The sequence below is a fragment of the Cryptomeria japonica genome, chromosome 5 (assembly GCF_030272615.1).
Source record: "Cryptomeria japonica chromosome 5, Sugi_1.0, whole genome shotgun sequence".
NCBI classification, from domain to species: domain Eukaryota; kingdom Viridiplantae; phylum Streptophyta; class Pinopsida; order Cupressales; family Cupressaceae; genus Cryptomeria; species Cryptomeria japonica.
The window spans coordinates 307,260,576-307,288,461 of NC_081409.1; the positions used below are offsets into that span (position 1 = coordinate 307,260,576).

Consider the following 27,886-nt stretch of genomic DNA (forward strand, 5'->3'; position numbering starts at 1 on the left):
TAGATTCCGGTTAGAGTTTTTGTAGAATGTTAGAATTTACTAGGTAGGAATAGAATAGAAATGTAGAAATTGTTGTAATAGTAGCTGAAATCAATATATGGACATTGATTTGGTGTTTATCATCTTGGTTTTATTCTGTTTGCATGGTTTGTTTCAGCTAGTTAGAATTAGAGTTCAATGATTTCAATGGCAAAATGTGGAGGGTATTTGATGCATTTCAGGTTCATACCATTGAGGGCCTGGTGATTGTAGGTCACCATGCATGGTTAGTCTAAACCCAAACTATGCTTAGTTCAATTGCAGGTGTTTGTCTTAGGCTGCGCCATAATTGGTTGCCTAAATGAGTGTCTCCGGTCTGAAAATCCTACATCCCTTGGAGATTGCACTGTTCTTGTCTAGTTGTGAGGGTGTCTCTGGCAAAACAAGAATTTGTTTATGGAAATCTGTCTACCCGCTACACTAGTCATTCTTATCGTTGTCCTTAGGATCCCTAAACCCTTCTCCTTTGCTTTTATTTCCCAGTTTGAGAATCGTAGCAGCGTTGGATGCAAAACAACTTGTTGTAAATGTAAGCCCCCTTGTGCTCACAGCAAAACACATCAACCATTGAGTTATCCCGCAGTCATGACTTGACATTTGGAACCTTGAGGTTGTCCCCTTTGATCAATTAAAATAGCATTAGGGATTCCTTACACAAGAGAGGATAGGATACTTAGCGAGAACATTCTATTCTACGTTGTCCGGATAGAGTTGTAGCAATACGATTTTAGCCACGTCAACAGGACCTACGTTTATGTTTTATGTATTAGTTTCATTTGCAACAGTTATCTAATTCATAATATAGATTCAATTGCCCTATATTTGGTATCTATTCAGTTTTATGAGCAATTCTTGCCTGGAGCACTTGTTATTTTTTATTCAAAATTGTTCAAAACCCTTGAAAAATCCAAAAACAAATCAGCAATAGTATTTCAGGAGAGTTAGAACCAGCAGGCTTCTTACAAAAGAAGTGAGACCTCTGTCATTAATACCAACCCCTCCAGGCATATTGCATTAATGGTCCTTCACTTGCCATTATGAATCCTATCGGTGGCGGCGTACAACCAACCTCAAAAATCGAGTTGAAAATCTTGATAATCCTCCCAAATCTCGTTCGCTTGCTCCTCAATAAATGAAACTACCAGCTTGGATAGGGTGTCCACCATGGTATTCCCACCCCTCAACTTGTGGGAAATTTATAAATATTTAAAAGAAATCAAATAATTTCTAATAATTTTAATATATTTATTTAACTTCCAAGCAATAGACTCCCCTTTAATAATTGCATTGATAATTATCAAAGAATCGTTGTCCAAATGAAGCTTTGAAATGGCTATTGTTTTTGCCATTTTGACTGCCAACAATGCGACTTGTGCTTCAATTTCATTGTTTGATCCTTCTGCTAGCTTCTTGGCCCCCATCACAACAATACTACCATTCCAATCCCACACTACATATCTTGCCCCCGATGGACCTGGGTTACCCTTCAATGCCCCGTCATAGTTTGCCTTGAGCCATCCTTCTTTTGGTTTGCTCCACTCAGCATATTTTTTCACCTTTGCTTCTCAATTAACCTAGATAGGCCCATTAACAAGCTGGGAATGCAACTTTTATTTGTAGTGCAAGTTATGAGATTATTTCGAGAGTCAATTCATTGATGTTCTAGATGATTGTGATGCATTTTGATGGTGATCAAATTTTCAATGCTTTCATGTAACGTTTTGCATTAGTGATTTTTTTTTCATTAGTTTAGATAGATTACAAAAGTTACTTAGTTCTTGAGGACCTACTAGTTCGTGAAGTTTTACATATTGCTACCATTGTATCACTAATGCTAATTTTATGAATAGGTAAAAATTCACTTCCCAAAGTAGATGAATCAAATATTGTAAGAAAAACAAATGCTATGGACATTGCTATTCTATCTAATGGACCTGGTGAAGTGGTAACATGGGTAAAACCTACTGTACATGCTTTGAAGCAATACTTCAGTGAGAAAGGATCACGTCTACGCATCTCGGTATGCATTTTATCTATAAACATACACAGTTATATGATCTAACATACAATAAGTTTTTTGCCGGTAATAGGAACATATTCCAATCACTTTGGATTATACCATGATTTCATAAACGATTAAAATGATTTGGATAAGCATGCACATAACTTTGTGAGATTTTGTGATGTTGTTCATCTCATAGAAACCCTTTATAAAGAGGCATTACTGTCACTTTTAAATACTGAAACTTTTTGATGCATGTTAGTTATTCTCCCATATACATAGGGACCACATTTATATGTATTAAATTTTTTAACACTTGACATTGAGCACGTTGATTTAAATGATACTCTATTGTTCATTGTTGGATTATCATTTCATTGATTTAGAGACTTCTTCGTTTTTTTTCCATAACTGTATAACAATACATTACAGAGTAGAATTTCTGGTCCTGTTGTTGGAATTATATATTGCAGTTACATCTTTTCTGTCATTATCATCATGTTTAACAGCTTAACCAATAACATGCTAGTTACATACTTGTCTTCTATTGTATTGCATGCTTCCCCTTGGTACACTGCATATTATGTCACTCAAGTGCCTAATATGATTTGTCAATATACTTGTTTGTTAAGTTTGTTTTTAGGATCATTTTGATGCATGTTTAGGATTACTTTATATCATTCTCTGTTTACAATTGTACACTAATTTGCACCTTATTGATCTCAGTTCACTACATAAGATTGTTTTCCTTCATATAACTAGTGTTTTATTCCATGCATTAATTTATCAATAGACCTATTCTTAGTCTCCCTTTTGTTTCTTATTAAAGATTTGTAATTTCTAATGTTTAGAACAAAGTGTAATAGTTGAATCTTGGAAATGGTTGTAAGGGCAACATTTTTGAACATAAATACTATGTTATGGTAGCACTATGCAGCATTGGAAGGAGAGATGCGCATTCATTTGCATTCTATGTGACCTGAAAATGGGCGATGATGTCTTTAACTTAATTTCAATTTTCATCCCTTCACCATAAGGCTAGGAACAAGATTGAAAGCCCCCACAAATTTGTAACCTTCCCTCTAATCATTTGAATATGTGAAAGAAAAAACCAGGCCATCACTCAATTGATTGGAGATGAGATGACCATGTAATGCCCCGCCAGGAACCCTAAAGGATAGCAACACAACAAGGCAACTAAAAGGCGCAATAATTTTTTTTTTTAAAGATTAAAGGAAATAATCATAACTTGCTCAATAATAAACATAAGCGGAAGACTAACATTACACCCTGAAGGGTTACCAACAAAGATTACTTCAAATAAAACCACATCACAATATTAATCCAATCTTCCATTTAAACTAAGGAAAGCCAATAACGATTAAATAATTCATATTCATAAATTTATCTCCAAAGGATAGGCTGAAAGAATTACAACATACATACTTCCAAAGATTCATTTATACAAAATAGGAAAGGTAATTGAAACAATATACATCCCATGACTTTAATTACAATATTCCATAATTTACATGGCTTCCATAGACAATTAAATACAAAGGTTACAAGTTGCTGATACAATGACCACACGGGCCTCAAAGTACAAAATCAGGAACATAAGTGCTACGTGAAGCAAGAACCAAGATGCACCGGCGAAGCCAATCCTCGCGTGAAGGTAGGAACAAGATATCCGATGGGAAGTGGCACTACCACCCGACCATGTGATCCCATAATGGAACCACCCCACCGTGCTAGGAGATAGCAGACGACCCTCAAGCAAGCAAGAAAAGTACAACAGTACACATGACTCCGCACTACACAAGTGACTCGACTCACAAAACACTAGCGACCCTAGAGAGAGAGTGTCATCACATGGCTTAACATGGTTACCCTAGGTAGGTCTCCATAGGTCCCGGCCCCCATCATGGGTTATCCTGGTAACCTCTCCCGAACCCCCGGCTCCATCTAAGCATCATGCGGACCCTACCATCCTTTCGTGAGGACAAGGTGGTAGGTTTGCCATTCCAGGCCTTCCCAAACACCTTGAGCCTATACAAGCGCTCAACCGTGTACGGGGTGCATTATCTTAATTAAATTAATAACTACCCACCCCCTAAACAAATTATTAGGTTATCACTTAATAGCTGACTTTCGAGGGGTTATCCTGCCATCCACTTTGGGTGCGGCCCCCGCCCGAAAGCCACTCTCTCTACTAGGTCACTAACTGGATAAGACTATCTATGAGAACTCTATGGTGGACTAACAACCATAAATTATCCAGACATAACACAGGTGTAGGACTCACAGTCACAAACCCAGGGTTGACCATAAGGGACATAACACATAACAGCCCACTTCCTCAAGGTTTGAACAACGACACCTGACCAAGGGTAAACATCGACAACATAATGACCATTTTAAACATAATGCGACGACATTAAAACAACTAGACTGCAATTATTAAAACGTAAGATCCTACACAAGCAATCTTTCTTTGAGCAGTCAACATTTAAATCAATTAAACAATTGTAAATATCGGCTAATAAAAATAATTCCAAATAACAACTATTTGTCGAATACAACATCATACGATTATTTTTTCAAAACTGGATAACAACACTAGTATCAAATTTAACCTAAACTTTCCTTAATTCCAACATTAATACTAACTTCTAAATCGTTTTATTTATTTTCACGATACCAAGCAATTAATCCTCATTACTAAATCAAAAAGAATTACTAATTAATCTCATCATCATCATAAACTACATTTAACACATTATTATTATTTAATATTAAATAAGAACATATTGTTATTATTGTTAAAATAACAATATATTATTACTTAATACTAAACACAAAATAACGCTTATTGAATTTATTAAAAACCACTAACATATAATATTATTATTTAATATTAAATGATAACATATTATTATTTTTATTAAAATAACAATATTTTATCACGTAATATTAAACATAAAATAACACTAACAATTTTATTTACCACTAACATAACAAATTAACATTTTCGTATTTTTTTTAAAACTAAAAAAAAACATTAAAAAAAACAATTTTAAACAACCATGTGGGGCCCCCACGCACCCACTGCAGCAAGCGCTGCCTTTCCCAAACTGGGAAATGCAGCGAGCTGCATCCCCAGCTTGGGGAAAGCAGCGCTGCTGCTACCCCACGCTGGGAGTTGCAGCGAGCAGGGAGGGAAGGGAAGGAAAGGGGGGTGCGTGGCTGGGTCGAGCCCAGCTCCCCGCCACCGCCCCCAATACAGTTAATTTCGAATTTAAACAATTTTTTTTTTGGTTTAACAACAGTTAAAAAAAACTCGTTTTTTATTAAAACGACTGAGACATAAACAAAATAAAAACTTAAAAACAGAGACAGAGGTAAAACCTCTGTTAAAACCAAATTAAAATTTTAATTTACCAGCCACCAAATTTAACAAACATTCAACCAAAAAAAACCAATTAAAACCAATTTTCCAGTCACTAGTATTGCCAATCTTTACCAGCAATAAACAAATCCTCTGAGACAAAACAGGGGGAATAAACTTTCATCCAAAACAACCCAGTTTGCTCTAAAAATTTAATTAAATGAGAATACTCTTAATCCCCAAACCCCAATTGAATTTATTTGCTCCCAATCAAGCATGAACAAGGAAATTTAACTCATAACCATCATTTTTAAAACTGGAAATTTCTAGGGAGAGGTATTTTATGAATGCTTGGCAAAATTTTGCCAGCATAACACTACCAAAATCCATCAAAATTCCTAATTACAAACAGCATGATAAACCAAGAAATTTCTTGCATAGCAAAGATGAAACAATATAAATTCAGTTAAGGAAACTACATGGAGAGAAATTAAGTTTGAATTGAAACAAAATGGTAGAATTCTTCTTCCACAACCCATGACAACCAAATACCCAACACCCAAAATTCACAATTCAAGATTTTAAACAAATAACAGCAAATGGAAAGAAAGCAAGGATTTTTTTTTGTTGCAATAAGCAAGGATTCAACCAACCTCTATGATTTCCAAGCAAGAATGGTATGCTTCAGCAGGAATCCCAGCTAGTTCACACCCAAATCCACCCTTCAAGCAAATTTTCCAAAATTTCTTTCTCCTCCTCCAAAATAAGCATAACCCCCAAAATCTCCTCCAAAATGATTTTTGTAAGAAAATCTCTTTAACCTAATTTTCTAGGTTGCCAAAAATTTCTATATTAAAAAAAAAAACATTAAAATCCCCCATTTGACTTTCTTTTCTTTTTCCATTTTTCTTTTTCATATTTCTCAAAACAAATAAATGAAAAATTCCCTCTTTTTGAAAATTACATTTTCATAAGTAGCAATTAAATCAATTTTTCTACTAAATAGGAAAACAATGAGTTCACTTTATTTGCATATATAAAAAAACAATTAACTAATCTATTCTATTTCTTCGTTGGATCTAAACACGATTACTTTGCCAATATAAGCAACTAAAACTTAAAATCTAATAAACTAATCAATTACGCTTGATTCAAGACATAAGGCATAATAAGGAATGAATCGCTCAAGTCAACAATAATGACAACTTAAACTTCAAATAAATAACCGAACCACCAAGGCACGCAAATCGAGGAAAAGTAAAAAGACTCTAAATTCAAACAAAAGGGATGAACGACCGACTGACGACACTCACAATAATAGACTGAGGTAAGGACTAGGGTCAAAAGCTATCTCCTCCACTCCCATCGGACATATAAGGCACGCTCAGACCTGTGAAGCCAGGTGGAGACGATACCCCGTACCTACCCGGTACTTGTACCTGCAATAGCCTGCATCACCGAAGCACACATACATGCATATAGATATAGAATACACGACACGCACACCGATGAAGGAGAATCGCGACGTTCCCTGTCTCATCGAAACGAGTGAAGGAAAATCGTCCCCTTGCATCCAATACAATAGCAAACACGCAACATATATATGACACATCACCTAGATAAATTAAGATGTCAGTACGAGCAATAATCCATGAAACACTAGAAATCACCAATACTGAAATACTGAAAATAACTCATGCATCCAATATCCAGATAAACATGAAATAATATCAATTACGTTTGCAAAATGACGAGCAATAAAGTGTCACTAAATAGTAAACTGCAACACAAAGATAGTCTAATAAGTCCGATCAAAACGGGGTACTACAGACCACACGGTTATTGTCAAAGGAATTGCTCAACATATATTTTGTGTCTCTTTAGCTGTATGAATATATTCTTTAGCTGCATCGCTTCCTTAACAGCATTTCCTTATTGTGTCCTATGATGTTGTGACATATCAAAACAAGTCAAACTATCTTTCCATGTTTGATATGTCTTCACACTATTTGAATAGAAAGATGACAAAAAAATAGACTACCAAAATAATATTGTTGCACTATTGCATACGTGCAACTCTTGTCCATTAGGGAAAGTAAATCTCAAATTCTCAGGTTTGATGATGCTTCAACATATATTTGACGGGATAAAACATTTTTTCGATCTTTCAAGCTAGCATTAGATAATGGACACATGATAGAGTTTGATGTAGGTGTAACCATGGTTATCCAGCAAAATAAAGAAGAAAATGACAATAGGGAATTTAATCATTTCCTATCACCATTTTACTCTTTTAATAAACATTGATAGTTGCAATAGTATTTTTCTTTTGCATCAATAATTTTAAAATATATATAACATGAATGATTGCAATTAATAAATTAATTAAACAGTAACTCAAAGAACAATAAACCTTTAGATTCAAATTAACATTCAGAGTAAATTAAAATAAATTGTACTTGGCTGTTCAAAGTTCAAACAATTTATAATATCAAAAGGCTGATATTGTTGGTCATATAGTGTTTGAGCTTTGATAACAGCTAGCAAATTAAGACACTAAGGCTCGTAGCCATTGTAACTCAAAGGATGGTAACTTTATTAATATCTTTTAGTTTCTTGATAGTTTTGTTGTAGCCATTCCCCATTGGTAGGTGGCATTACATTCCTTGTGGGATGAATGCCACTACCATCCCCCCACATTGTGTCCCTCAACATCAATCTCATGACCATTTTTCACCATGCTCTCCCTCATTTTGACCTCAAGGTTCCTCTCGCATCCATGACATGCAGATTTTCACCTATTCTTTCTTCTTGAAACCTCTTTGGTAAGAATCTTCTTGTACTTTCGTGGTCACTTCCAATTTGAGCGCCAACTCGAATTGTTCTACATTCTTTGCCTCCATTGTGACAACTTGCTCATCATTTTGCCTATCTACTTGTTCACCTTCACCAATGATGTTTGAAATTTCTTGCATTGTAATCACATTTGGAGGAGTAACTTCATAAATCATGCTTACAAGTATCTAGTGAATCAACATCATGATATAATGAAAACTCATCTCCATCATCTAGCATTGAATTGTTGATTGGTACTTCTCTTGGGACGGCTTGCCATTTTTTTATCATCCGAAATCAGATTGCTATTTTATACTCTATTTGAGGCAACGAGTAATTCTTCATTTGGTGCAATGCATGAAAAATCGTCTTTCACTGCAACACTTTGATCATTGGGCTCCATTTTGCTCTCCTCTTGTAACTCAGGGAAAATACTCAACAATGGGAAGGGAATTGCTCAGGTCTGCTTGCAAATCAGTAGTTTTTTTTCCTTTCAAAAATTACTTCCTCCAGTCTTCAATGCCAACACCTCCCTCTTTATCATTCATCATTTGAGTTGGAATCTGATTTTCTTGAACAAATTCATCTCTATCTGCTGTTGAATTCACCTTCTTTGCTGTGAATTGTTCCTTGATTGAATTCATTTGTTTTACTTCTTCTTTTCTGCTGTTAATATAAACTCTTTTCTGATTTTCAATTAATACTTAGTTTGAATGCTAATTCCCTTTGCATCAAAATCGAACCCTCTGCTTGAAGTCGCACCTTTTCTCTGCTCTGATCTGATTGCTTTTGCATTCTGCTATGATCTGATTTGGACCTTCACCACCATGGATTTTACATTACTTATGCATTCATTGTTGAACTCTACACTTGCAATTTACACAAATTCACCCCATCTGCTCTTGAATTCGCACCTCTCTGCCTGAATTCATCTCTGCTCTGACTTATTTCTGCTTTAAATTGAATTATGTATTATGGTTCCTTTGATTTTGTATTTGTAGGCATTCAAAACAATTGTTTCTCTTGCAAAGGGAGGTTGGCCAGGTTATGTTTTGTATTGGTTTTCAGATTTGCAAATCTCCCTCTCCACATTTCAGGTTAGCCTTTTCTTCTCAGGCTTTGTTTTGCATTCTTTGGAGGGAAATTATTGTTTTTTCTCTAGGTCGGCCTTCCTTTTTGCTAACTCAGGTCAACCCCTTTTTATTTCAGCTTTTGCATTTGCATGGCTATAAATATAAGGTGAGCGCTCATATATTCACAATGCTAGGCAGAAATCAGACCTGCTGATGCATTCCTAGGTGTGATTTTGAGGTGATTTTTGCAATGTTGGGTGGGTTTCAAGGGTCACCATACATTATAGGGCAGAAATCCTAAGTGTTAATGCATTGCATATTGGAAATTAGAAGTGTTCTTGCATTCAAGGGTGGAAATTGGAGGTGTTCGTGCATTCTAGGGTGGAAATTAGAGGTGTGCATGCATTCAAGGGTGGAAATTCGCCTCTCCCTTGTATTGCAAAGTGGAAATTTTCCTCATGGATGTATTTTTGGGTGGGAATTGAGGGTATCCTTGCCTTTCTGGTTTCCAATTGGAAATGCAAGGTTGTCATGTATAAAATTCTCAAAATGCATGGTGGAGATTTAATTTGTACATGTATTTTTTCAAAAGAAATTCAACCTTATCCTTGCATAAATTTTGCTTTCACAATGTCAACTTTGCAATGAATTTCCCTATTTCACACTCAGTTTGCTTGGAAAGAAACTTGATTTCAATCCTTCACAAATGTGATCTTGAGATAAGTTTGTTCTCACATTTTAACCTTTTCACAATTTTCTCTCGCAATTTCATTCATCTACATCAAATTTCAAAGTTTTGTCATAATTTCTCCAAATCGAGTTTCATGACATCAATTTCTCCTGTACAAGTCTTTCTTTTACACTCCATTTCTAGACCTACTTTTGGACTAAACAACACGAAATCCTTCTCATTTTAAGGCAGGAGACTTTGAAACTATTGCGAAACTAAGCCAAACTAAGCAAACACCTAAGCTACCAAGTGAAAAAGTGGGGGTCCCCGTTTGCAATGAGGTATGTTTGTTTACAACACAACACATCCTTTACTGCTTAGCAATCTTAGACAACACTTTGGAAGCTCCTTTATGAAGAAACTAACCAATTGAAGACTGATTTCCTTTAGTAATCTCCTCCAAAGTTTATGCTTTTCTGGAACTTTTTTCTCATTCTTACCAGTCAGAGCACAATTTATCATAGATTTCTGACTTGACTGTTTGCAAAATGTAAGTATTTAATTACAACTCAAAACGTTATCATCCATTGATGGATTCTAGTCTTTATCTTCGCAAATATTGGAGTCATCAACAGGCAAATCTAAAACAAATTTCTCACTCCACGTCAATAGTGTCAACTATCAACCCAACCATCTTTACCAATTGAAGGAGATGATAGCCCCAACTTCTTGGTTGAAAATTTTGTACACTTGGGGAATGTACAAAATTGTGGTTTCAGCCACAGTGCGTGAGTATGATACTCTCCTAATTAGGGAAGGCCCCCCCTATCTATAAACTATTCTTAAACTAAAAATGGATGAGACAACAGTCTTTCTTCTTCTTTCAAGAAAAACTATATCCTTCTCTCTTCACAGAAAAGTGATAGCAATTGGTAATAACAGTAGCAACAACTCATAAAACAAAGTAAGAGAAAGGAAATGAAGTTTCCTGAAAGCACAAAGACTTCCGTCACTTTCTTCGGGACGGGACAGCAATATCAAGCTTAAAGTCTTGAATATGTGAAATCCTATCTACCCTTTTCTATATTAATGATAACAAGAACAAAGTATGGCAGCACAAAGGTTGAAATATCTTGCTCTTCTCTACATAAAACAACAAGAACTAGTGTGAGCTCAAAGTCTCATAGCTATTCCTTATCACAAAATCTACTTTAATTTCTCTCAAGAATAAGTGTAGACATAAAGTCCTACAACTTTTCTCAATAGAAAATCTACTCTAATAGATATTAATCTCCAATACTTGCAACACAAAGTCTGCAAATCGAATTTGATTAAGCTCTTATAGAAACACTAGCAAGAAAGATAATATTGAATACAAACTCGTCTCAATCGTTGAGAAATCTTCTTCTATTTCTTTCAACTTCAATTTACACATAAAAAGCACTAAGTCTTTCTTGCTGTAAATTTAGCAAAGTTTACTTGCTTGCTTTTCCAAAATATCCCAATTACAATAGACCCGCTTAAGTATTTATAGGAGAGGAGTCTTGAGAAAAAGGTGGGAGGATCTCAACTAACAAGAGAAATTCTCTCAACCACCATGACTTATTCAAAATTACAAGTCCTATTCTAATTTGACTTGTAATCAGCCAACTTGTAATTACAAAAATGCAAGTAATGACTTAGCTTGCAATATACAAAATTGCTTTGACAAGTAAGCTTGTCAACAAGGAAACTACAATACTGAAATTAAAATTTTGGGACTACAACTAAGTGTTGAAAAACACTTATGTTACAACATGTTTGGCCACGAACCCTTCAAACTTTTGGATGATCATTTACAGTTTATCAGGATTCGGTTTGTGAGTATTCTTCGCAACGATCATGGTTTTCACAACAACATCGCTGCAACGAAGGATTGTGATGCTGTTCTTTTCAAGAGAAGACTGGATTTCTTGCAATAAGATTTGGTATTTCACCAATGATTGAATCGATACAGCTGAAAATTGTTCATTACTCCATTCATGGTGAATCTTCATCTGTAGATCTAAGAGAACTTCCTCTTCTGACAATAATTCCCCATTTTGATCCATAACATTTCAAGAGGCTTTCTCACAACAAGAAACAACATCTCGCAACGCTTCAGTGCACAATTTCATGGCATCATCAATATCCTCAATGAGTGACTTGAGAACAAGAACTTTGTTTTCCAAAAGTTCTTCAAATTCTAGGTACATGACTCTGGAAGGAATAATGTCATGTTCTTAGAGAACATTCAACTTTTCTTGAGGCATCTTGTGCCAAACCATGAAATTGCCTTCAACCCTTTCCAAGTTCTGTTTGAAAACATCAGAAGTTTGGTTTCAATTTTTTCTTCAATGATCTCCAACTTGATCATCATTTGGTACACATCTCTCAATACTTGAGTACATAAATCATGAAGCTGATTTACCCAAGAATCCAATGCTTGTACCTTTTGAGCAGCTCTTTCATCTCCTTGGACTGATTCTTTTGCATTTGACGAAGTTGAAGGATTGTCCCCTTCATTAGAAGACTTGGTGATCTTTTGAATTGCGGCAACAAGTTGCACATTTTCCTCTTCTAGCTTATCCTTCTTTGTTAGAAGTTCATCATACCGTTGCACCAATGAGGCTACAAAATGTTGAGCATCATGTTTGACCACTTCATGCATTTGTTTGCCCAACTCCACCCTTGTGATCCTGTAATCAGCAGCTTGCATCTCTTCCTGTGGCTTGTCTACAGTTGGCTCAACAATTTCAGCCACCTTCATCCTGTTACTATCAACTGTTACCCTTGAAATCATCTTAGCCCTTTTGGCAACCTTGGGTTTTGATTGCTTGAGATGCTGGAAATCAAAGATGCCAGGAGAGATTTCTTGGTTCTTTCTTTTAGGCGTAAAATAAGTAATCCATGGAGGTAAAGCCATCTATTCTCCTTGAGCAACGACTGAAATTGAGGGAGAAGCAGTTTATGTTTGAACAACAGTCCTCATCCTGGGAGAAGTTATTGTTTGAACAACAACTATAGACTGCTCATTAACCAAAGGTCCTGATGACTGCATCATGAACTCATCAAAACTAGAAGCAAAAGTACCAATCTTTGACAAAGGGGCATATGCAGGATTATCCTCAAAGATGTTCATCAAATTCTCTTGAGGATGATCAAGAGATGGCTCTGCTGCTGAAATTGGAATGACTCTCTGAGAAGATTCACCCATTGAAACATGAACAATATGAACAGTGGAAAAAGCATCCACATTCGCATCAAGAGAAGACATAGGTAATTCTAAAGGAATTTGAGGGGGAACTTCATGAGGTGACTCCGAAATGGGTTACTCGGGAGCATTATCTGATTGTAGTTCCTCCTCTGGATCTTCAGCATCAATTACATGAATATGAAGCTGAGGCTTTTCTTTCCCTCGAACTGTCACTTCTTCAGGAGGAAGTACCATTTCTCTGCTAACCTTCAACTTGATTCTTGTGCTTGAAGATGATGCACTTTCCTTGTTGTCTACTTTGATTTCAGACTTGAGTCCGACAGGTCTTGTAGAATCATCTTCTTTTCCAACCTTGATTTTGATGAGTCTAACACCGTTACCCTCGAGCCAAGTATTGGTGGTAGCTAAGATAGGCTGAAATCTATCAAGAATGGAAATGCATTTCTTATGCGACCATTGAATTGATGGAAGTGGTGCTTCATCAACTCTCTTTTCAACATATTCAGGATCAAGTATCTCTCCATCATCAATGATTCCTTCAGGAATGTTTACCAAGTTCAGGTCAACAATTTTCTCAAGAGTGAGTCTGCAATAATCCATCTTACGAACCTTCTTTTTCTGTACGAAGATCAACCCAAATGTCTTCTATCCGATGCACATGCGTGAAGGACATTTTGATCTTCTCCTTCATGCCTTGGTAATCAAAATCTACTCTTGGCTTGAATCTTTTGAGTTTTATTTCCCGCATTTTGATCTCCATGGCCTTGGCTTTGGTGGATGTAATGAGGGAATAATGGCTAAATTTCAATGGGTTATTTGTAGAAATTCCCATTCCAACCTTATGCTTAATAGATTGATGTGCATGAACAACCATGATCTGTCTTTCCAACTCCATAAGAATGATCTTATGAGTTGGATATCTAGGAAGCATATATGGCTGACCGCATATATGGCTGGCCGCGATAACATCGAACTCTCATGTAAGTGAAAGTTGGGACTTGAAGGAATAAGTAGCCATATTCATTCACCTTCTCCCAGGCGGCATCTAACACTCTTCTGTTTTTCAGTGTCTTATCAAATAGGCACATAAAATGACCAAAAAAGGCATCCTGGGCCCTCCTGAAGTGCAATGTGTTGGGTCTGAAAGGCAATTGGTCATAGTAATCGCACACTGGTATAAGTGAGCGATCACCCTTGGTAGAAAGACGAGGGAAGTGTCTGAGTGATGCTGCTATATACACCAAATATGAGTTCATGTAGAACGTCATAGTGGAAGGAACTTCTGCAAGTTGTTCACAAAGGGTATCACTGATGATTTCGCCTCAAGAGGTGTTGAGACTGCCTTATGAGCATGATGAACTTGTACATCCATGGTTCAAAAACAGTAGAATGTTCTAAACCCATCATCCTGCTGAGAAAAATGATTGTGTCTTCGATTTCCCACTTGAAATCACTACTGTACAACTTTGCCCATGTTGTAAAAGCAGCCCGTGGCTTATTGATCCATCTATTGATATAGTGTTTGCAATCTTTTTCTCTTGAAACATAGTACTCAGTTGCACTATCTTTAGAAATATCTATGTACACAGGTGCTGGTGGTATTCTGAAAACCTTCTCAATAGTGTCCGCATCAAGATAGATTAGCACTTCCCTATCATCATTCCTGATAGTTCTTGTTTTTTTGTCAAAATGATTGGCACAAGCAAGAACGAACTCAGGTTCTAGGGAAGCCACTGGAAAGGAAGAAGCATGGTGAATGTGGCTGTCCAACAAGCACTGCATATTGCTATCCTTGGGATCTTCCACCCGTTTAACGAACTCTGACATGTCAACATGCCCTATTTCCGTATCTTTGATGTGCTCCATGGGAGTGGAAACTTGGGATGGAGAGATCTCATTTTGGTAGTTATCATATTTATATTTCTTCTTCTTTTGAGAGGAAGATGATGGTAAATCAATCATTGAACGAGAGCCTGGCATGCTGCGACGGAGATCTAGCAGTGTCAAAGCAACATCAAGATCAGCCGAATGAAACATATTTCTTCTTTTGAATGGGAAAAACTCTATCCCTCTTGAGAGGAAAATGGTGAATAAATAGAAGCACTTGAAACTTGGCTTTTGGTCAATTTTGAATCTTGGGAGATGTGTTACAAGTATACAAGTGGGGTAGGACATATTCGCAATCGGTTTTTAAAAACCCGAATGCAAGTATACTTGTAATAAGAAAAATGGAAGGATGTGTGAAAAATGGAATTTTGTCATGGAAAAGATAATGGGAATGGAATGTGGGAACAAGGGTAATGAATGCGGATGAATAAGGAAAGGATTTTGGAAGATCATCTTCATTTTAACCTCAAGGGAATGGGAACCTTCACTTGTAATCAGGTTTTTAAAACCCGAAATTGGAACGACAAGCTTTTACAACTTTGAAATTTGAATTTTTGGCAAAAGGTGAAGTCTTTTCAGCCAAAAGGGAAAAAATCACTCTTTCATCTTACTTGCAATCGAATTTAAAAAACCCGAATGCAAGTAAAGAGGGAAAATGGAAGGGGAAAGGCAATGCAATCCTTAAATTACATTCAAGACTTGGAAAGAAATGGGAAGATCTCTCTCAAACCCGAATTGAAACAAAAACAAAACAAACAACTATCATGACCAATCAAGGAACTTCAAAACAACAAAAAATAAATAAAGACAAAACTGAAAACAAAACATACCTTGCTTGATCAAGATGCCCTCCAAAGAGATAGAATAACTTTGAAAGAAACAATCAGCTTCTTAAATAGAAGGCAAAATGAAATCGTTGAAACCCTAGCCACGTTTTTATCAAACTCGGATTTTAACCATAATCACCAAAAACGACATGCAAAGAGGAGGAAGAATGAGTCCAAATGCCTAGCAAGGGTACGTGTTGAAGCAAGGAGAAGAAACGTTTAGGTTGGAGAAACCAAAACGCCTTCCTTGATGCTGCAAAAACAGCTTAAAGGAGATAAAACGTGGCTCAAAACCAGCAAAAACACCTAGCAAAATGGGAAATACGTGGCACATAAACCAGCAAAAGAGGGATAAGAATCACCACGCCTCCTTCATGAATGCATTCTTCCACAAAAATCGGTTTGCAATTCCTCCAAAATTCAAACTCCTTGGATAAAAATCAGGTCAGGTTCTTGGGAAGAAAGAACAAGTTTAAAATGCAAGCAAAAGACATGAAATCGGGTTTTCAAATCCCCTTTACAAGTTTTAATTTGCTTCACTTTTCAATTCATAAGGCAAAATCGGGTTTTTGAGAGAAAAGAACAAGGAGACATGTGAAAATAACTTTTAATAGGGAAATAAAATCCCCTTTACAAGTTTTAATGACTAAAAAAATTAAAACATGTAACAGGGAAATAAAATCCTTATTACATTTCAAAATCTCTTAAGTAGGAACTTTTGAAAGAAATTACAAGTTCTTTTTAAACATATAATTTTAAATTCACTTGTAATTTGTCCAAAAAGTTCCTACAGCAACTTAAAAGACATAGAAAGCAAGAGTGAAATAAAAAGTAAGTTACAAGTGACAAGTTTTAAATAAAGTGCACTTGTAATTGTTTTAAAATTTCCCTACAACACTAAAACGAAAGAAAAAGAAAACTTGCAATCAAAGGAAACCTTTCCACCTACAGTCAGGAAGAAAAAACCCGGAATTGAAGATAAAACATAGCAAACGAACTCAGAATGTGATGAAATTTGAAACGTGGATCGAGGATGGACTGAGGATTAAGCCAGTCCAAGGGCGAAGCAAAATTTTGCTTCGGGAAGCATGCCTTAGAGTAAAATTTTCATTTTTAACAAATTTTTTAAAGGGGTTGTCTATTTTTGTGAATACAAAAATACGGACAACACAAATATAGTTTTACAATCTTCTTGTATTCCATAGAGAGGATAAGGGAAGAGAATATTGAATCCTTAGCATGCTCTTCCAAAGATCAGCCCTGATTTCTCTGAATAAAGTCAGTATCAGGCTTTCATAATTTAGGAATCCATTTATGTAAAGTCACCTCCATTGAAAAATAAACATTTTGTTGTAGGACACTCTTTCCACCTATTCCCTAGCAAATTCCACCAAAAATGCGTAAGAGGAATCCCTTCATAACTGACAAATTGAGTTCAAGGATCACGCACAAGAAGAATCTAGATAGAATGGAAAAGAGGTTTGGAAATATCAGTCAAAACACAGAATTCAAGAAAAGAGGGATGTTCACTTTCCGAAACAGGACCAAATTTAACTATGCAATCTTTTTTGATACCACTAGCTGCCACTTGGCTCATCTTTGCCCACATAAAAACAATTATTAAAAATGCATATTTTACAAATATTTAATGTTTGTGCACAACATCTTAACACTTGGATTTGCGGGCATGCATTGATATACATATTTTATTATCTTTTTAATGCAGTTGATATATGATTGTTTTTTTAATGAATTTTATATTTTCTATTCTTCAATTTCGGAAATGATTAGTAGTTTCTTATACATGTTATGCTTTACTTTTCAAATTACAAATGTATTGCTTTTGAATTCTAAATTTTGATGACTATTAATATGCTGTATTCCTTTATTGCTTTTTTGACAAAATAGGTTCTCTTAACTCCATGTCCTCATGCTTCAGGCGGAGAACTGAATCTTGTTCAGTCTTTTGAAGAAGTGGACAGGTGTCTTGTAAGTAATAAGGAACAACTCGTCTTTGGTTTTGTTTACTAATTTGAGATTCTTCTAAATGGAAAATCTGACAAAGTTTATGCCATGTTTGAAAATGATTGACACAACAAATACTAAGCGAATTTCTTCAATTAAGTTGTTTGAATTTTCAATTAGCAACTTTTGAAAGTAATGCACATATGATTACCTGGATTTTCATCACTGTCCAAAATCTATAGATGTGTCTAGATGAAGTGTCACAATTATTATTTTATTTGATTTCTTATAGATTTATGGTGCAATCTAATCTGAAAGGGAACTTTTTAGTTATTAGATTCTTCAGAGGTTTTTTAAAGTTGCAAGATTTCATTAGAATATGAACAGTAAAATAGAAACTAAGCAAGTGACTGGTAAGGAGATAAAGAGTTTATATGTTAAAGTAAGTAATAAAATGATGTATTTAATTATACTTGCTAATTTTTTAATTGTATGGTTTTAAAGGAAGGTAGTTGGTTTTAAATATAGCCCTTAATGCTTTGAAAAAGATCTTAGCTGTATTATCGTTTAACAAACCTTATATAAATGAATAAAAGAGAGTTGAGATTTGGAAACAATATCCAGATTGTCGGAAGGAGGAACCCACCTTGTCGGCTACTAGGGACAGAGGGAGTCATCCTCAAAATACGTAGCTAGTAAAATCATCTATAGGTGTTTGTGAAAGGCTGATCAGTACCAATATTCAAAGCTGATTGTAAAATGTTATAGATGCTATTAGAATCTGCAAAATACAAATACAACTATCATTGATCTCTCTACATTCAAAATACTATCATACCACAAAAAATTGGCTATTATTATCAAATCATGTTCTTAAAATTCAAATAAACTCAATTTATATGATCTTAAAACTTGAAAAAAAAAACCTTGGTAAGACCAAAAGTCTTTTTATGCAATTTCCTCTGAAACTTTATTCACATCTTTTGGTGAAATGCGTTTCCTATTGTGAAGTTTCGAGAATTTGTTCTACTTGGAACCCTAAAATGAAAACCCTAAAAGAGTATTAGTTATGGAATAAGAATTCTCCCTAGCAAATTCAAAGGGGATTCAGTCGAAGGTCACCAATGTGTGGAAAATTAGTGATATTAAAAATTTAATGTAAGGATTTCAATTTTATTTTGGGGGTTTAGGAGTATTTCGAATCCAGCTCGAGTTTGGACGATTTGATTCTTATTAATATAATGAAGAAAACAAAGAGGCGTGTAAGTGAATTTCTTGGACTAGACATAAGTGGCTGCCATTCCTTAGATTTTACTAGTTTGTGTGAAGGGAGATACAACTTTTTTGTCTATAAAGAGGTCACAAAGAGGTTATAGGGGCATGAAATTAGAAAAGGACACAATTTTATTAAGTCGCCATGTTGTAACGTTTTCACACATCGCCCCATTGCAAATGGGGACCCATGTTTTTTGCTTTTTAGGGTTTGTTTTCTAGGTCCTTTAGGGTTTTGTTAGCTGGCCTTTGCATTTTGAGTGTCGCCCAGGGGATCACATGGATAGCAAGTCCGGCTTGAGTGATGTCTTGATCCTGAAATTTGGCTAAGTCTGAACGTCCTGATCCTGAAATTTGGCTAAGTCTGAAAGTCCTGATCCTGAATTTTGGCTAAGTCTGGAATGTCCTGATCCTGAAATTTGACTAAGTCTGGAAACTGAAAAACCTCAAAAAACTAGATTTTGCAATATAACTCCTGGAGGTCTGAAACCACTCTCAAACATCCTGAAAGTATATATGGAATATAACTTAAAGTATAAGAAAGAAGAAACATAGAAGGAAATGTCACTTATACTCCATTAAAATTGTTATATTCCATTAAAATTGTCCTGATAGAGAGTTCGAAAAGTCAAATTTCGCTCCTGTCCTTCACTGAGGATCCAGAGCGAATTTCGCTCCTATCCCTCTCAGGAGGACCAAGGCGAAGCGCTCCTGTCCCTCACCAAGGGACCAGGGCGATAATACTTATTTGAGCCATTCCTGACCTTGTTTGGACGAATTGAGACATCAAAGGCATGGTGAAGGGCAAAATGAGCATGATGGAGCATCCAGACTTGATCAAAAGCAATGAAATGATGAAATTTTTGCCTAGAAGGTCAAATTCGCTCCTGTCCCTCACTGAAGGACCAGAGCGATTTTATTCATATGCACATTTTTAGACCTTGTTTGGACATTAACTTTTATTCATAGCATGAAGCAGGATGATATCTTCCCTAGCAAAGACATTTCATGGTGAAAAGTGAAGCATTTGGGCCTGGAGGACAAAAATCGCTCCTGTCCCTCACTGAAGGACCGGAGCTTGAAATCCAAAATTGCCTTGTCCTTGAAAGATTTGAACGATTTCGCGAATTGAGAAGATCAAAGGAGATACATTTTATCAGTTGAATATAACTTGAAAGCACAAACATGAGGAAAATTGACCCTAGAAGCAAAATCGCTCCTGTCCCTTTGCTCAGGGACCAGAGCGAATTTCCTCATGAGGCATGTTTTGGGCAAAGATAAAGCAATTTTTGAGTTTGAAGCAAGAAAGGAGGGTGAAATGAACCCGTTGAAGACAAATTGAAGATTGCAAGATGCCTAATGAGACCCATATTGGCCTAGGCGCTCCTGTCCCTCAGTCAGGGACCAGAGCGATTTTTGCCTTAGGTCAATTTCTTGCCAAGTTAGAACGAATTTCATGCCAAAGGCAAGTGAAGGGGTACACAACGAGTCCGTTGAAGATAAATTTTGAAGTTAGCAAAGTGTGATGGAGCCTACAATTGCAAATTCGCTCCTGTCCCTCAGCCAGGGACCAGGGCGAAATGTTAGTTAATTTGCCTTTCTTCAAAGTGTAAGATCACTCCAAGTCAAGAAGTAAGGTGGCAAGGACGTTTGGAGGTGTCTCGACGAAGAACAAAGTTACAAAGACCGCCAAAGTTGAACAATTTGCACCAAATGCCCAAATTCGCTCTTGTCCCTCAGTCAGGGACCAGAGCGAAATTTCTATGAAGGCTTGGGTTTTGAAGGTTTATCAAGTTTCAAGTGTCCAAGAGGGATCAAAGGACCTCATTCTACATGGTGAAAGCGATTGCAAGTTGATACAAACAAGGTTGAGCCCAAGATGCCCAAATTCGCTCTTGTCCTTCAGGCAAGGACCAGGGTGATTTTCATTAAATCACTCGTTTTCCTTCAAAATCATGACAAAGCCAGGTTACACAAGGTCGAAGATATCATTTGGAAGGCAATGAACAAGAAGCAAAGGTTGAAAGATAGCAAATGTTGGCTAGAGCATAAAGATCGCTCCTGTCCCTCACTAAGGGACTAGGGGGATAATCCTTCAAGCATCAAAATGCCTTGTTAAAGACAAGTAGAACAAGCATGGAACGAAAGGATAACGTTGTTTCTTCCTCATGATGAAATTTGGTGATCATAGAAGCTAAGATCAAGGAGAAAACACCAAGATCGCTCCTGTCCCTCACCAAGGGACCAGGGCGATGATGGTCACAAGAGGCATTCATTTACAAAATTAAGTCAATCAAGCTCAAGATCCTCGTCGAAAATGCCAGTTTCAATGTGAAGATGGAGGTTTTGAACGTAAAAAGCAAAAGAATCAAGACTAAAATGATAGTTCGCTCCTGTCCCTCTCCCAGGGACCAGAGCGATGTGGTTTGTACCCCTTACATCTTCCATGTTTGGCGCCAACATCATTTTCAAATTACATTAAATGCTAAAATCGATAAAGTTTGAAATATTCAATTAAAATTAGCATTTAAAAATAGCGCATGAAACATTTATTAATTAATTTTGCCTTTTTCAAAAAAAAAATTAATCACGAAGGCATTTTAATTAATTATTAATTTTACTAAAATTGGTGCGCTTGGATTATATTTTATAAAAGTCGGCCTTGATTTTTATTAGAAATTTGTTTTAATTGCCTTATTTTTACAAAGTCGGCCTAGAGGTAAATGAGAGGGTGAGCGCCTATAAAGGAGGGGTGAGTTATTTCATTTTCAAATCATCATTCAAACTTCCTTTGCCTGCGATTTGGAGAAGACAAGGAGGAAGTGCGAATTTCATTGAGGAAAGGTGCGAAATTTCCATTCAAGGGGAGTGCGAACTTAGTTTGAAGTGGAGCGAATTTGCCATCAAGACGTTGAAGACCCTCCCCCAAAGGTGGCGAAGTTGCTAGCTTGAGAGAGATCACGTTGAAGTCACCAAATTTCGATTTTTACCTAAGCGAATTCCTTTGTTTTGCATTTTTTGAGTTAGCTCTCAAGTAAGGTATGGCAAGATCCCTTGTTTTAATTTTAAATTTTGATCGTCATAGCCTTAAAGTTTGAATTTTGAAATTTTGAATTGTGATAGCTCAATCGTTTTTTAGGAAATGATAACTCAAGGACTTATCATGAAGTTTCCTAAATTTAATCTCTAATCTAGTTATTCATTGCAAAATCATGTTACTAATTTTGAAATGTTGTGTAGGCATCAAATGGAGATCTCATCAAGGAAAATCAAGCCAGATCAAGGGTGGTCTCCACCGGGACGATCAAGCAAAGACAGGGGCGACCTCATCTAGTCTAGCATCGGCAAGGACGACCTTCTTTGGACTAACGTCATCAAGGGCGACCTCTTCCAATCCAGCGTTCCAAGGCGAGGTACATCATCATCCTGCACATCAAGGACAAAAGGAGTTAGAACAAGAGTTAATTAAAGATAGCCTCTCAACGACATCAAATTGAATATCTAGCAAGCTACAAGTGTCAGATGAGGTGGCATCCCAGTCATCACTCCTCCAGTCAGTGTGGTCCACCTCAGCATGTCCAAGATTCAATGTACCTAACTCATGGAAGGTGGCACAAACTTCGATGTACCTACCCCGGCTATTCATTGGTGGAATTTTCCAGAGAGGACATGTGTCCAAGCAATACAATTATTTCATTGGTCAAGCATTAAATGTTATGTAATGGTTATAACAAACCCTAATTATGGGTTTCATTGTAAAATCTTGGCCATTGATCTCGAATTGATCTAAGCCATCGAATTGTATTGTGGGCACTATATAAGCCCTGGCCTTTCATTTGTAAAGGCTAATGAGCAATAAGTTAGAGATAGTATGTAAATAGTTGGAAGAGTTAGGATACAGTTGATAGAATAGCTATTAGAGTAGAGTAGAGAGAGAAGGCAAAGATTGTTGCCAAGAGGTTGTTGTAAAAGACTTGTAACTTCATTGAAGAAATGGTGAAATTTATGGGTCGATTCAACAATTTGCATGGTCTTTATACTTCTCGTATTTGATTTCATGTTATTAGATGAGTGGAAGAAATGTGCTTGATTGATGGTGAAATTCGTATATCCATACTACTAGCAGTTTGTTGATTGCAGACTTGCCTTGCGTAGTCAACTGGAATCATTCAGCTTAAGCTTAACTTCAATTGTCGCTTCTTCATTGATATGCATCAACCTGATGGTGTCTATGCCTGCAGTGATGATTTGAACATCATAAAGCTTCCCTTCGAAGATCGCACTAGCCTTGTGGAGATGGTCCTGCGATGTCAAAACAAGACCTAGTTAGAGTTTCATCAAAGATCAATCATTGCTCCTACATTCTTAGTATTAGGATTAGATCGTCTCTTCGCCCTCATCCTTTTTCCATTTTTTCAAATCTGAGCTAGTAAGAGCCTGTGTTCCAGCAAAGCAGATCAGAAGTTCAATCATCAAATGTAAGTCCCCTTGTGATTCCAGCAAATCACATCATACCACTGGAGCTTATCCACACGTAGAGACCCTACTAAAAAGAACATTGGAGTCATCCTAACTGATCCTTCTTGTGATATCTTCAGCAGTTAGCGACTTTATTCAAGAGAGGATAAGATGCCTTTGGGTATTTTATTCTGTGTATGATTGTGTACAAAATACACGTCAACAGAATTGGCGCTAGAAGGAGGGTTGAGCATTTGAAAGTTCGATCTTGTCAAGTCACATAGCATTTGAAGAAATTTTCCAGAGCTTTTTACCCTCCTCCATGCTCGACAGAATTGAATTAGGAGTGCCTGATAGCGAACACGAACTCTTGAATCCAAGGAAGATCAGTGGAAGGTCATTTTCAACACTCGACATAGGTGGTACAAAGAAGGAAGGTGATCGTTGGGTCGTCAGTTGGACTTGCGCAAGAAGAAATCAAGCTGGAACCAGTTGAACGTTCAAGTTGAATCCGAGATATTCAAGATCTCTCTTGTTCCAGAAAATCCAAAAAAAAGTGAAAAACCAGAAAATCAAAAAAAAAGTGAAAAATAGAAAATCAAAAAAAAAAAAATCGAAAAATCAAAAAAAAAAAAAAAAAAGAAAGGATTTCTCAATGGAGCGACAGCAGTTTCACGAGGAGCAACATGTTGATTTTCCTGAACTTTGGTGGAGATTAGATACACAACTTTATCCACAAAGATTGTCCGAGTTCGCAAGACCAGGGCAGTGTCGAGTTCACGAGACAGAGGAACATGATGAAATGGATTGCTTGAAGTACTTATCAAGGATGGAATCGGCAGCACAGGGAAAAATCTTCTTTTGGGATGTCCCCAAGCCAGAAACAGAAGAAGGCAACTTCAGTGTCCCAGAGACCAAGGATCCTCTTCTAAGCTTCATGTGGATGATCGAGAGTCAACTCATTTTGGATGGTGAAATGCGTTTAGAGAACATATTGCTACCATTGTGGTGTAGAATAACTCCTCTCCACACCTCGGAGCTTCCTACTCTCAAAAGCGATGGGGTGCTTCTCCTGCATCAATACTGCTCCAACCCCATCACTCGATGCATCACAATGAAGCTCAAAAGGCTTCGTGAAGTCTGGTAGAGCTAGGACTGGACATGAAGACATCACCTGCTTGAAATGCTCAAAACACCTGTGTGCTGCCCCTGTCCACATGAAGGCCCCTTTCTTAGTAAGATCTGTCAAGGGAGCAGCTGTCTTAGAAAACCCCTTAACAAACTTCCTATAAAAACCATATAAGCCAAAGAACCCCTTAAGCTGACTAAGGTTCGTAGGTGTGGGCCAATCAACAATAGCTCTAATCTTTTCAGGATCCACCCGAACTCCCTTTGCACTGATAATATGACCAAGGTACAAAAGCTCTGTCATCCCAAACTCACACCTACTCCTTGGCATGTAGTGACTCTCTCTCCAAGATAGATAACACCTCCTCAAGATGCTGCAAATGATCCTCCCATGTCTTGCTAAAGACCAAAATATCGTCAAAGAAAATCAAAACGAATCTCTTGAATTGCCCCCTGAACACCTGGTTCATGCAACTCTGAAAAGTAGCAGGAGCATTGGTTAGCCCAAATGGCATAACCAGAAACTCGAAATGACCATAGTGACACCAAAAAGCTGTCTTCTCAATGTCCTCGACCCTCATACTGATCTGATGATACCCTGATCTCAAATCTATCTTTGTGAAGAAGCATGCCCCATGTAGCTCATCTATCAGCTCATCTATCCTCGGAATGGGGTACTTGTTCTCAATGATTTTCTTGTTCAAGGCCCTGTAGTCAATGCACATGCGCATTGTTCTATCCTTCTTCTTAACCAAAACAACTGCTGAAGCAAAAGGGCTTTTGCTTGGCGTAATGTGCCCCATCTCCAACAACTCCTTGATGGCTTTCTCTATCTCATCCTTGTGTTTCTTTGGATGACAATAGGGCGTGATCATAATGGGCTTAGCCCCCTCTTCTAACTCAATGACGTGGTTTATCCCCCTATCTGGAGGAACGCCATGTGGAATACTGCCAAATACCTTGGCATGTCTATCAAGGATGTCCTGCATATTAGGCGGATGACTCTTAACCCGTGGCTTTGGTGATGCTGGCATAATCAAGCACTCCGCTGCCCACTCAACATCATCATGTTTGAACAACCTCTCCATCCTCCTCAAAGAAACTACCCTACAACTGCCATCTGATAATCCTCTGAGTACCACGGTCCTGCCCTCATGTTGGAGCCTCATCTCTACTCTCTCCATGTTGAGAGTAAACTCTCTCAAAGATGCCATCCAAGTCATCCCTAAGATAACGTCATAATCACCCATGTCCACAACATAGAACTCACCCTGGAGCTCATAACCATCTCCCAATCTGATGCGAAGATTTGTAATCTTCTGTGTGCATAGTAACTCGTGACCACTAGCTACCATGACTCGGAATCCTGAATGTTCTTCAGTTTGCCACCCTCTCCTAGCCACTAATTATGAATCTATGAAATTATGTGTGGCCCCAGTGTCACACAAAGCAACCACCTTCTGTCCCTGTATGGTGCCACGCACCTTAAAAGTAATTGCTTTTTGAGCACCTACCAATCTAGCTAGGGACTTCTCATTCCCTGAACCCTCCTCAGTGGCACTGCTGTCACCATTAGACTTTGACTGCTGCTCCTCATCCTCTGACTGTGACTCCTCAGCAGAGAAGTACTCCATCTGGTTGGCCTTAGCCTTAGACACTTGTGAGATAAATCCCACGGTTCCCTACACTGAAAACATAGTTTTTTCCGCCTCAACTCGTTCAGTGTCTCATTGTCTAACCTCTTTGATTCTTTTTTTTGAGGCTGAGAATCCTTATGTAGAGGTTTCTTATCCTTATCCTTCTTGAAGTGTGGATCCTTAGGAGTGAACTTGCTCCTAGAAGCGGAAGGTGCAAGATCTCTCGCCTTCCGAATGGCATCCTGCAATATGAGGGGATCATGTCCCTTCACCCAACCACAAAGAGGTTCTGACAATCCATCCACAAACAGTACAATCAACCTCCTCTCCGAAATGTCTGTAACCAACATTGATAGACTCTAGAAATCTGAGATGTAACTGTCGATAGGACCCCACTGTCTCAATTTGGCTAACTCCTTGAAATGGAGTTCTGGATCCTTCGTATCAAACCTGTCAATCAACCTCTCAATGAACTCTGCATATGTGTCTATCTGGTTATGGCCCAATGTGACCATACCATGGTGCCACCACTCGTGTGCACTCCCATCCAAGTGCAATGCAACATACTTAATCGCATCCTCCTCAAGCATGAGATTAAGCTGGAAATAAGTATCTAATTTATGGACCCATGTCCATGCTAAAGCCTTCCCTGTACCATCATAGTATGGAATAGACAACTTTACCAACTTCTTCCTCATTTCATAATTCTATTGTCGGTTTCCTCTCATGGGCATATTCTTGAGTCTAACATCCATATATTCCCTGAATGTCATCTCAGCCTATAACTCAGGGCTAGAGTTCCTCCGATCATCCATAATCATATCTTGAATCTCTTGCTGTGTAGGACCGACAACATTCTGGTGATTCTGTCTCGGAGGAAACTGTGGCATGAGTGGTCTCGTAGTAGAAGAACGTACTCTAGCATATGTCCTGGTTCCCCTGTTAATTGATGCGTCTCCATTACCTCCATTACCCTGTCCACCTCCCTGGTTAGCATTATTACCCTGATTGGTATTATTACCTTGTGTTGACGTGTATTTTGTACACCATCATACACAGAATAAAATACCTAAGGGTATCTTATCCTCTCTTGAATAAAGCCTCTAACTGCTGAAGATTCGCATGAAGGATCAGTTAGGATGACTCCAAGGTTCCTTTTGGTAGGGTCTCTACATGTGGATAAGCTCTTCGTGGTATGATGTGATTTGCTGGAATCACAAGGGGACTTACATTTGGTGATTGAATTTCCGATCTGCTTTGCTGGACACAGGCTCTTACTAACTTAGATTAAAAAAAGGAAAAAAGGAAAGGGGAAAGAGAGGATCCAATCCTAATACTAAGAATGTAGGAGCAATGACTTGATTTTTGATGAAACTCTAACTAGGTCTTGTTTTGACATCAATGGAACATCTACACAAGACTAGTGCGATCTTCTAAGGGGATCTTTATGATGTTCAAATTATCACCGCA

At 37.3% G+C, this 27,886-nt stretch overlaps 1 protein-coding gene across 1 annotated transcript in view; it reads left to right on the top strand.

Annotated features, from left to right (window-relative positions):
* Positions 1-27,886, top strand: part of LOC131045021 (uncharacterized) — a 318,125-nt gene that overhangs the window by 97,631 nt on the left and 192,608 nt on the right. Inside the window, exons 3-4 of the mRNA XM_057978528.2 lie at positions 1,890-2,059; positions 17,865-17,945. Coding sequence (XP_057834511.2) covers positions 1,890-2,059; positions 17,865-17,945 — 251 coding nt within the window. The remainder of the gene's footprint in view (positions 1-1,889; positions 2,060-17,864; positions 17,946-27,886) is intronic.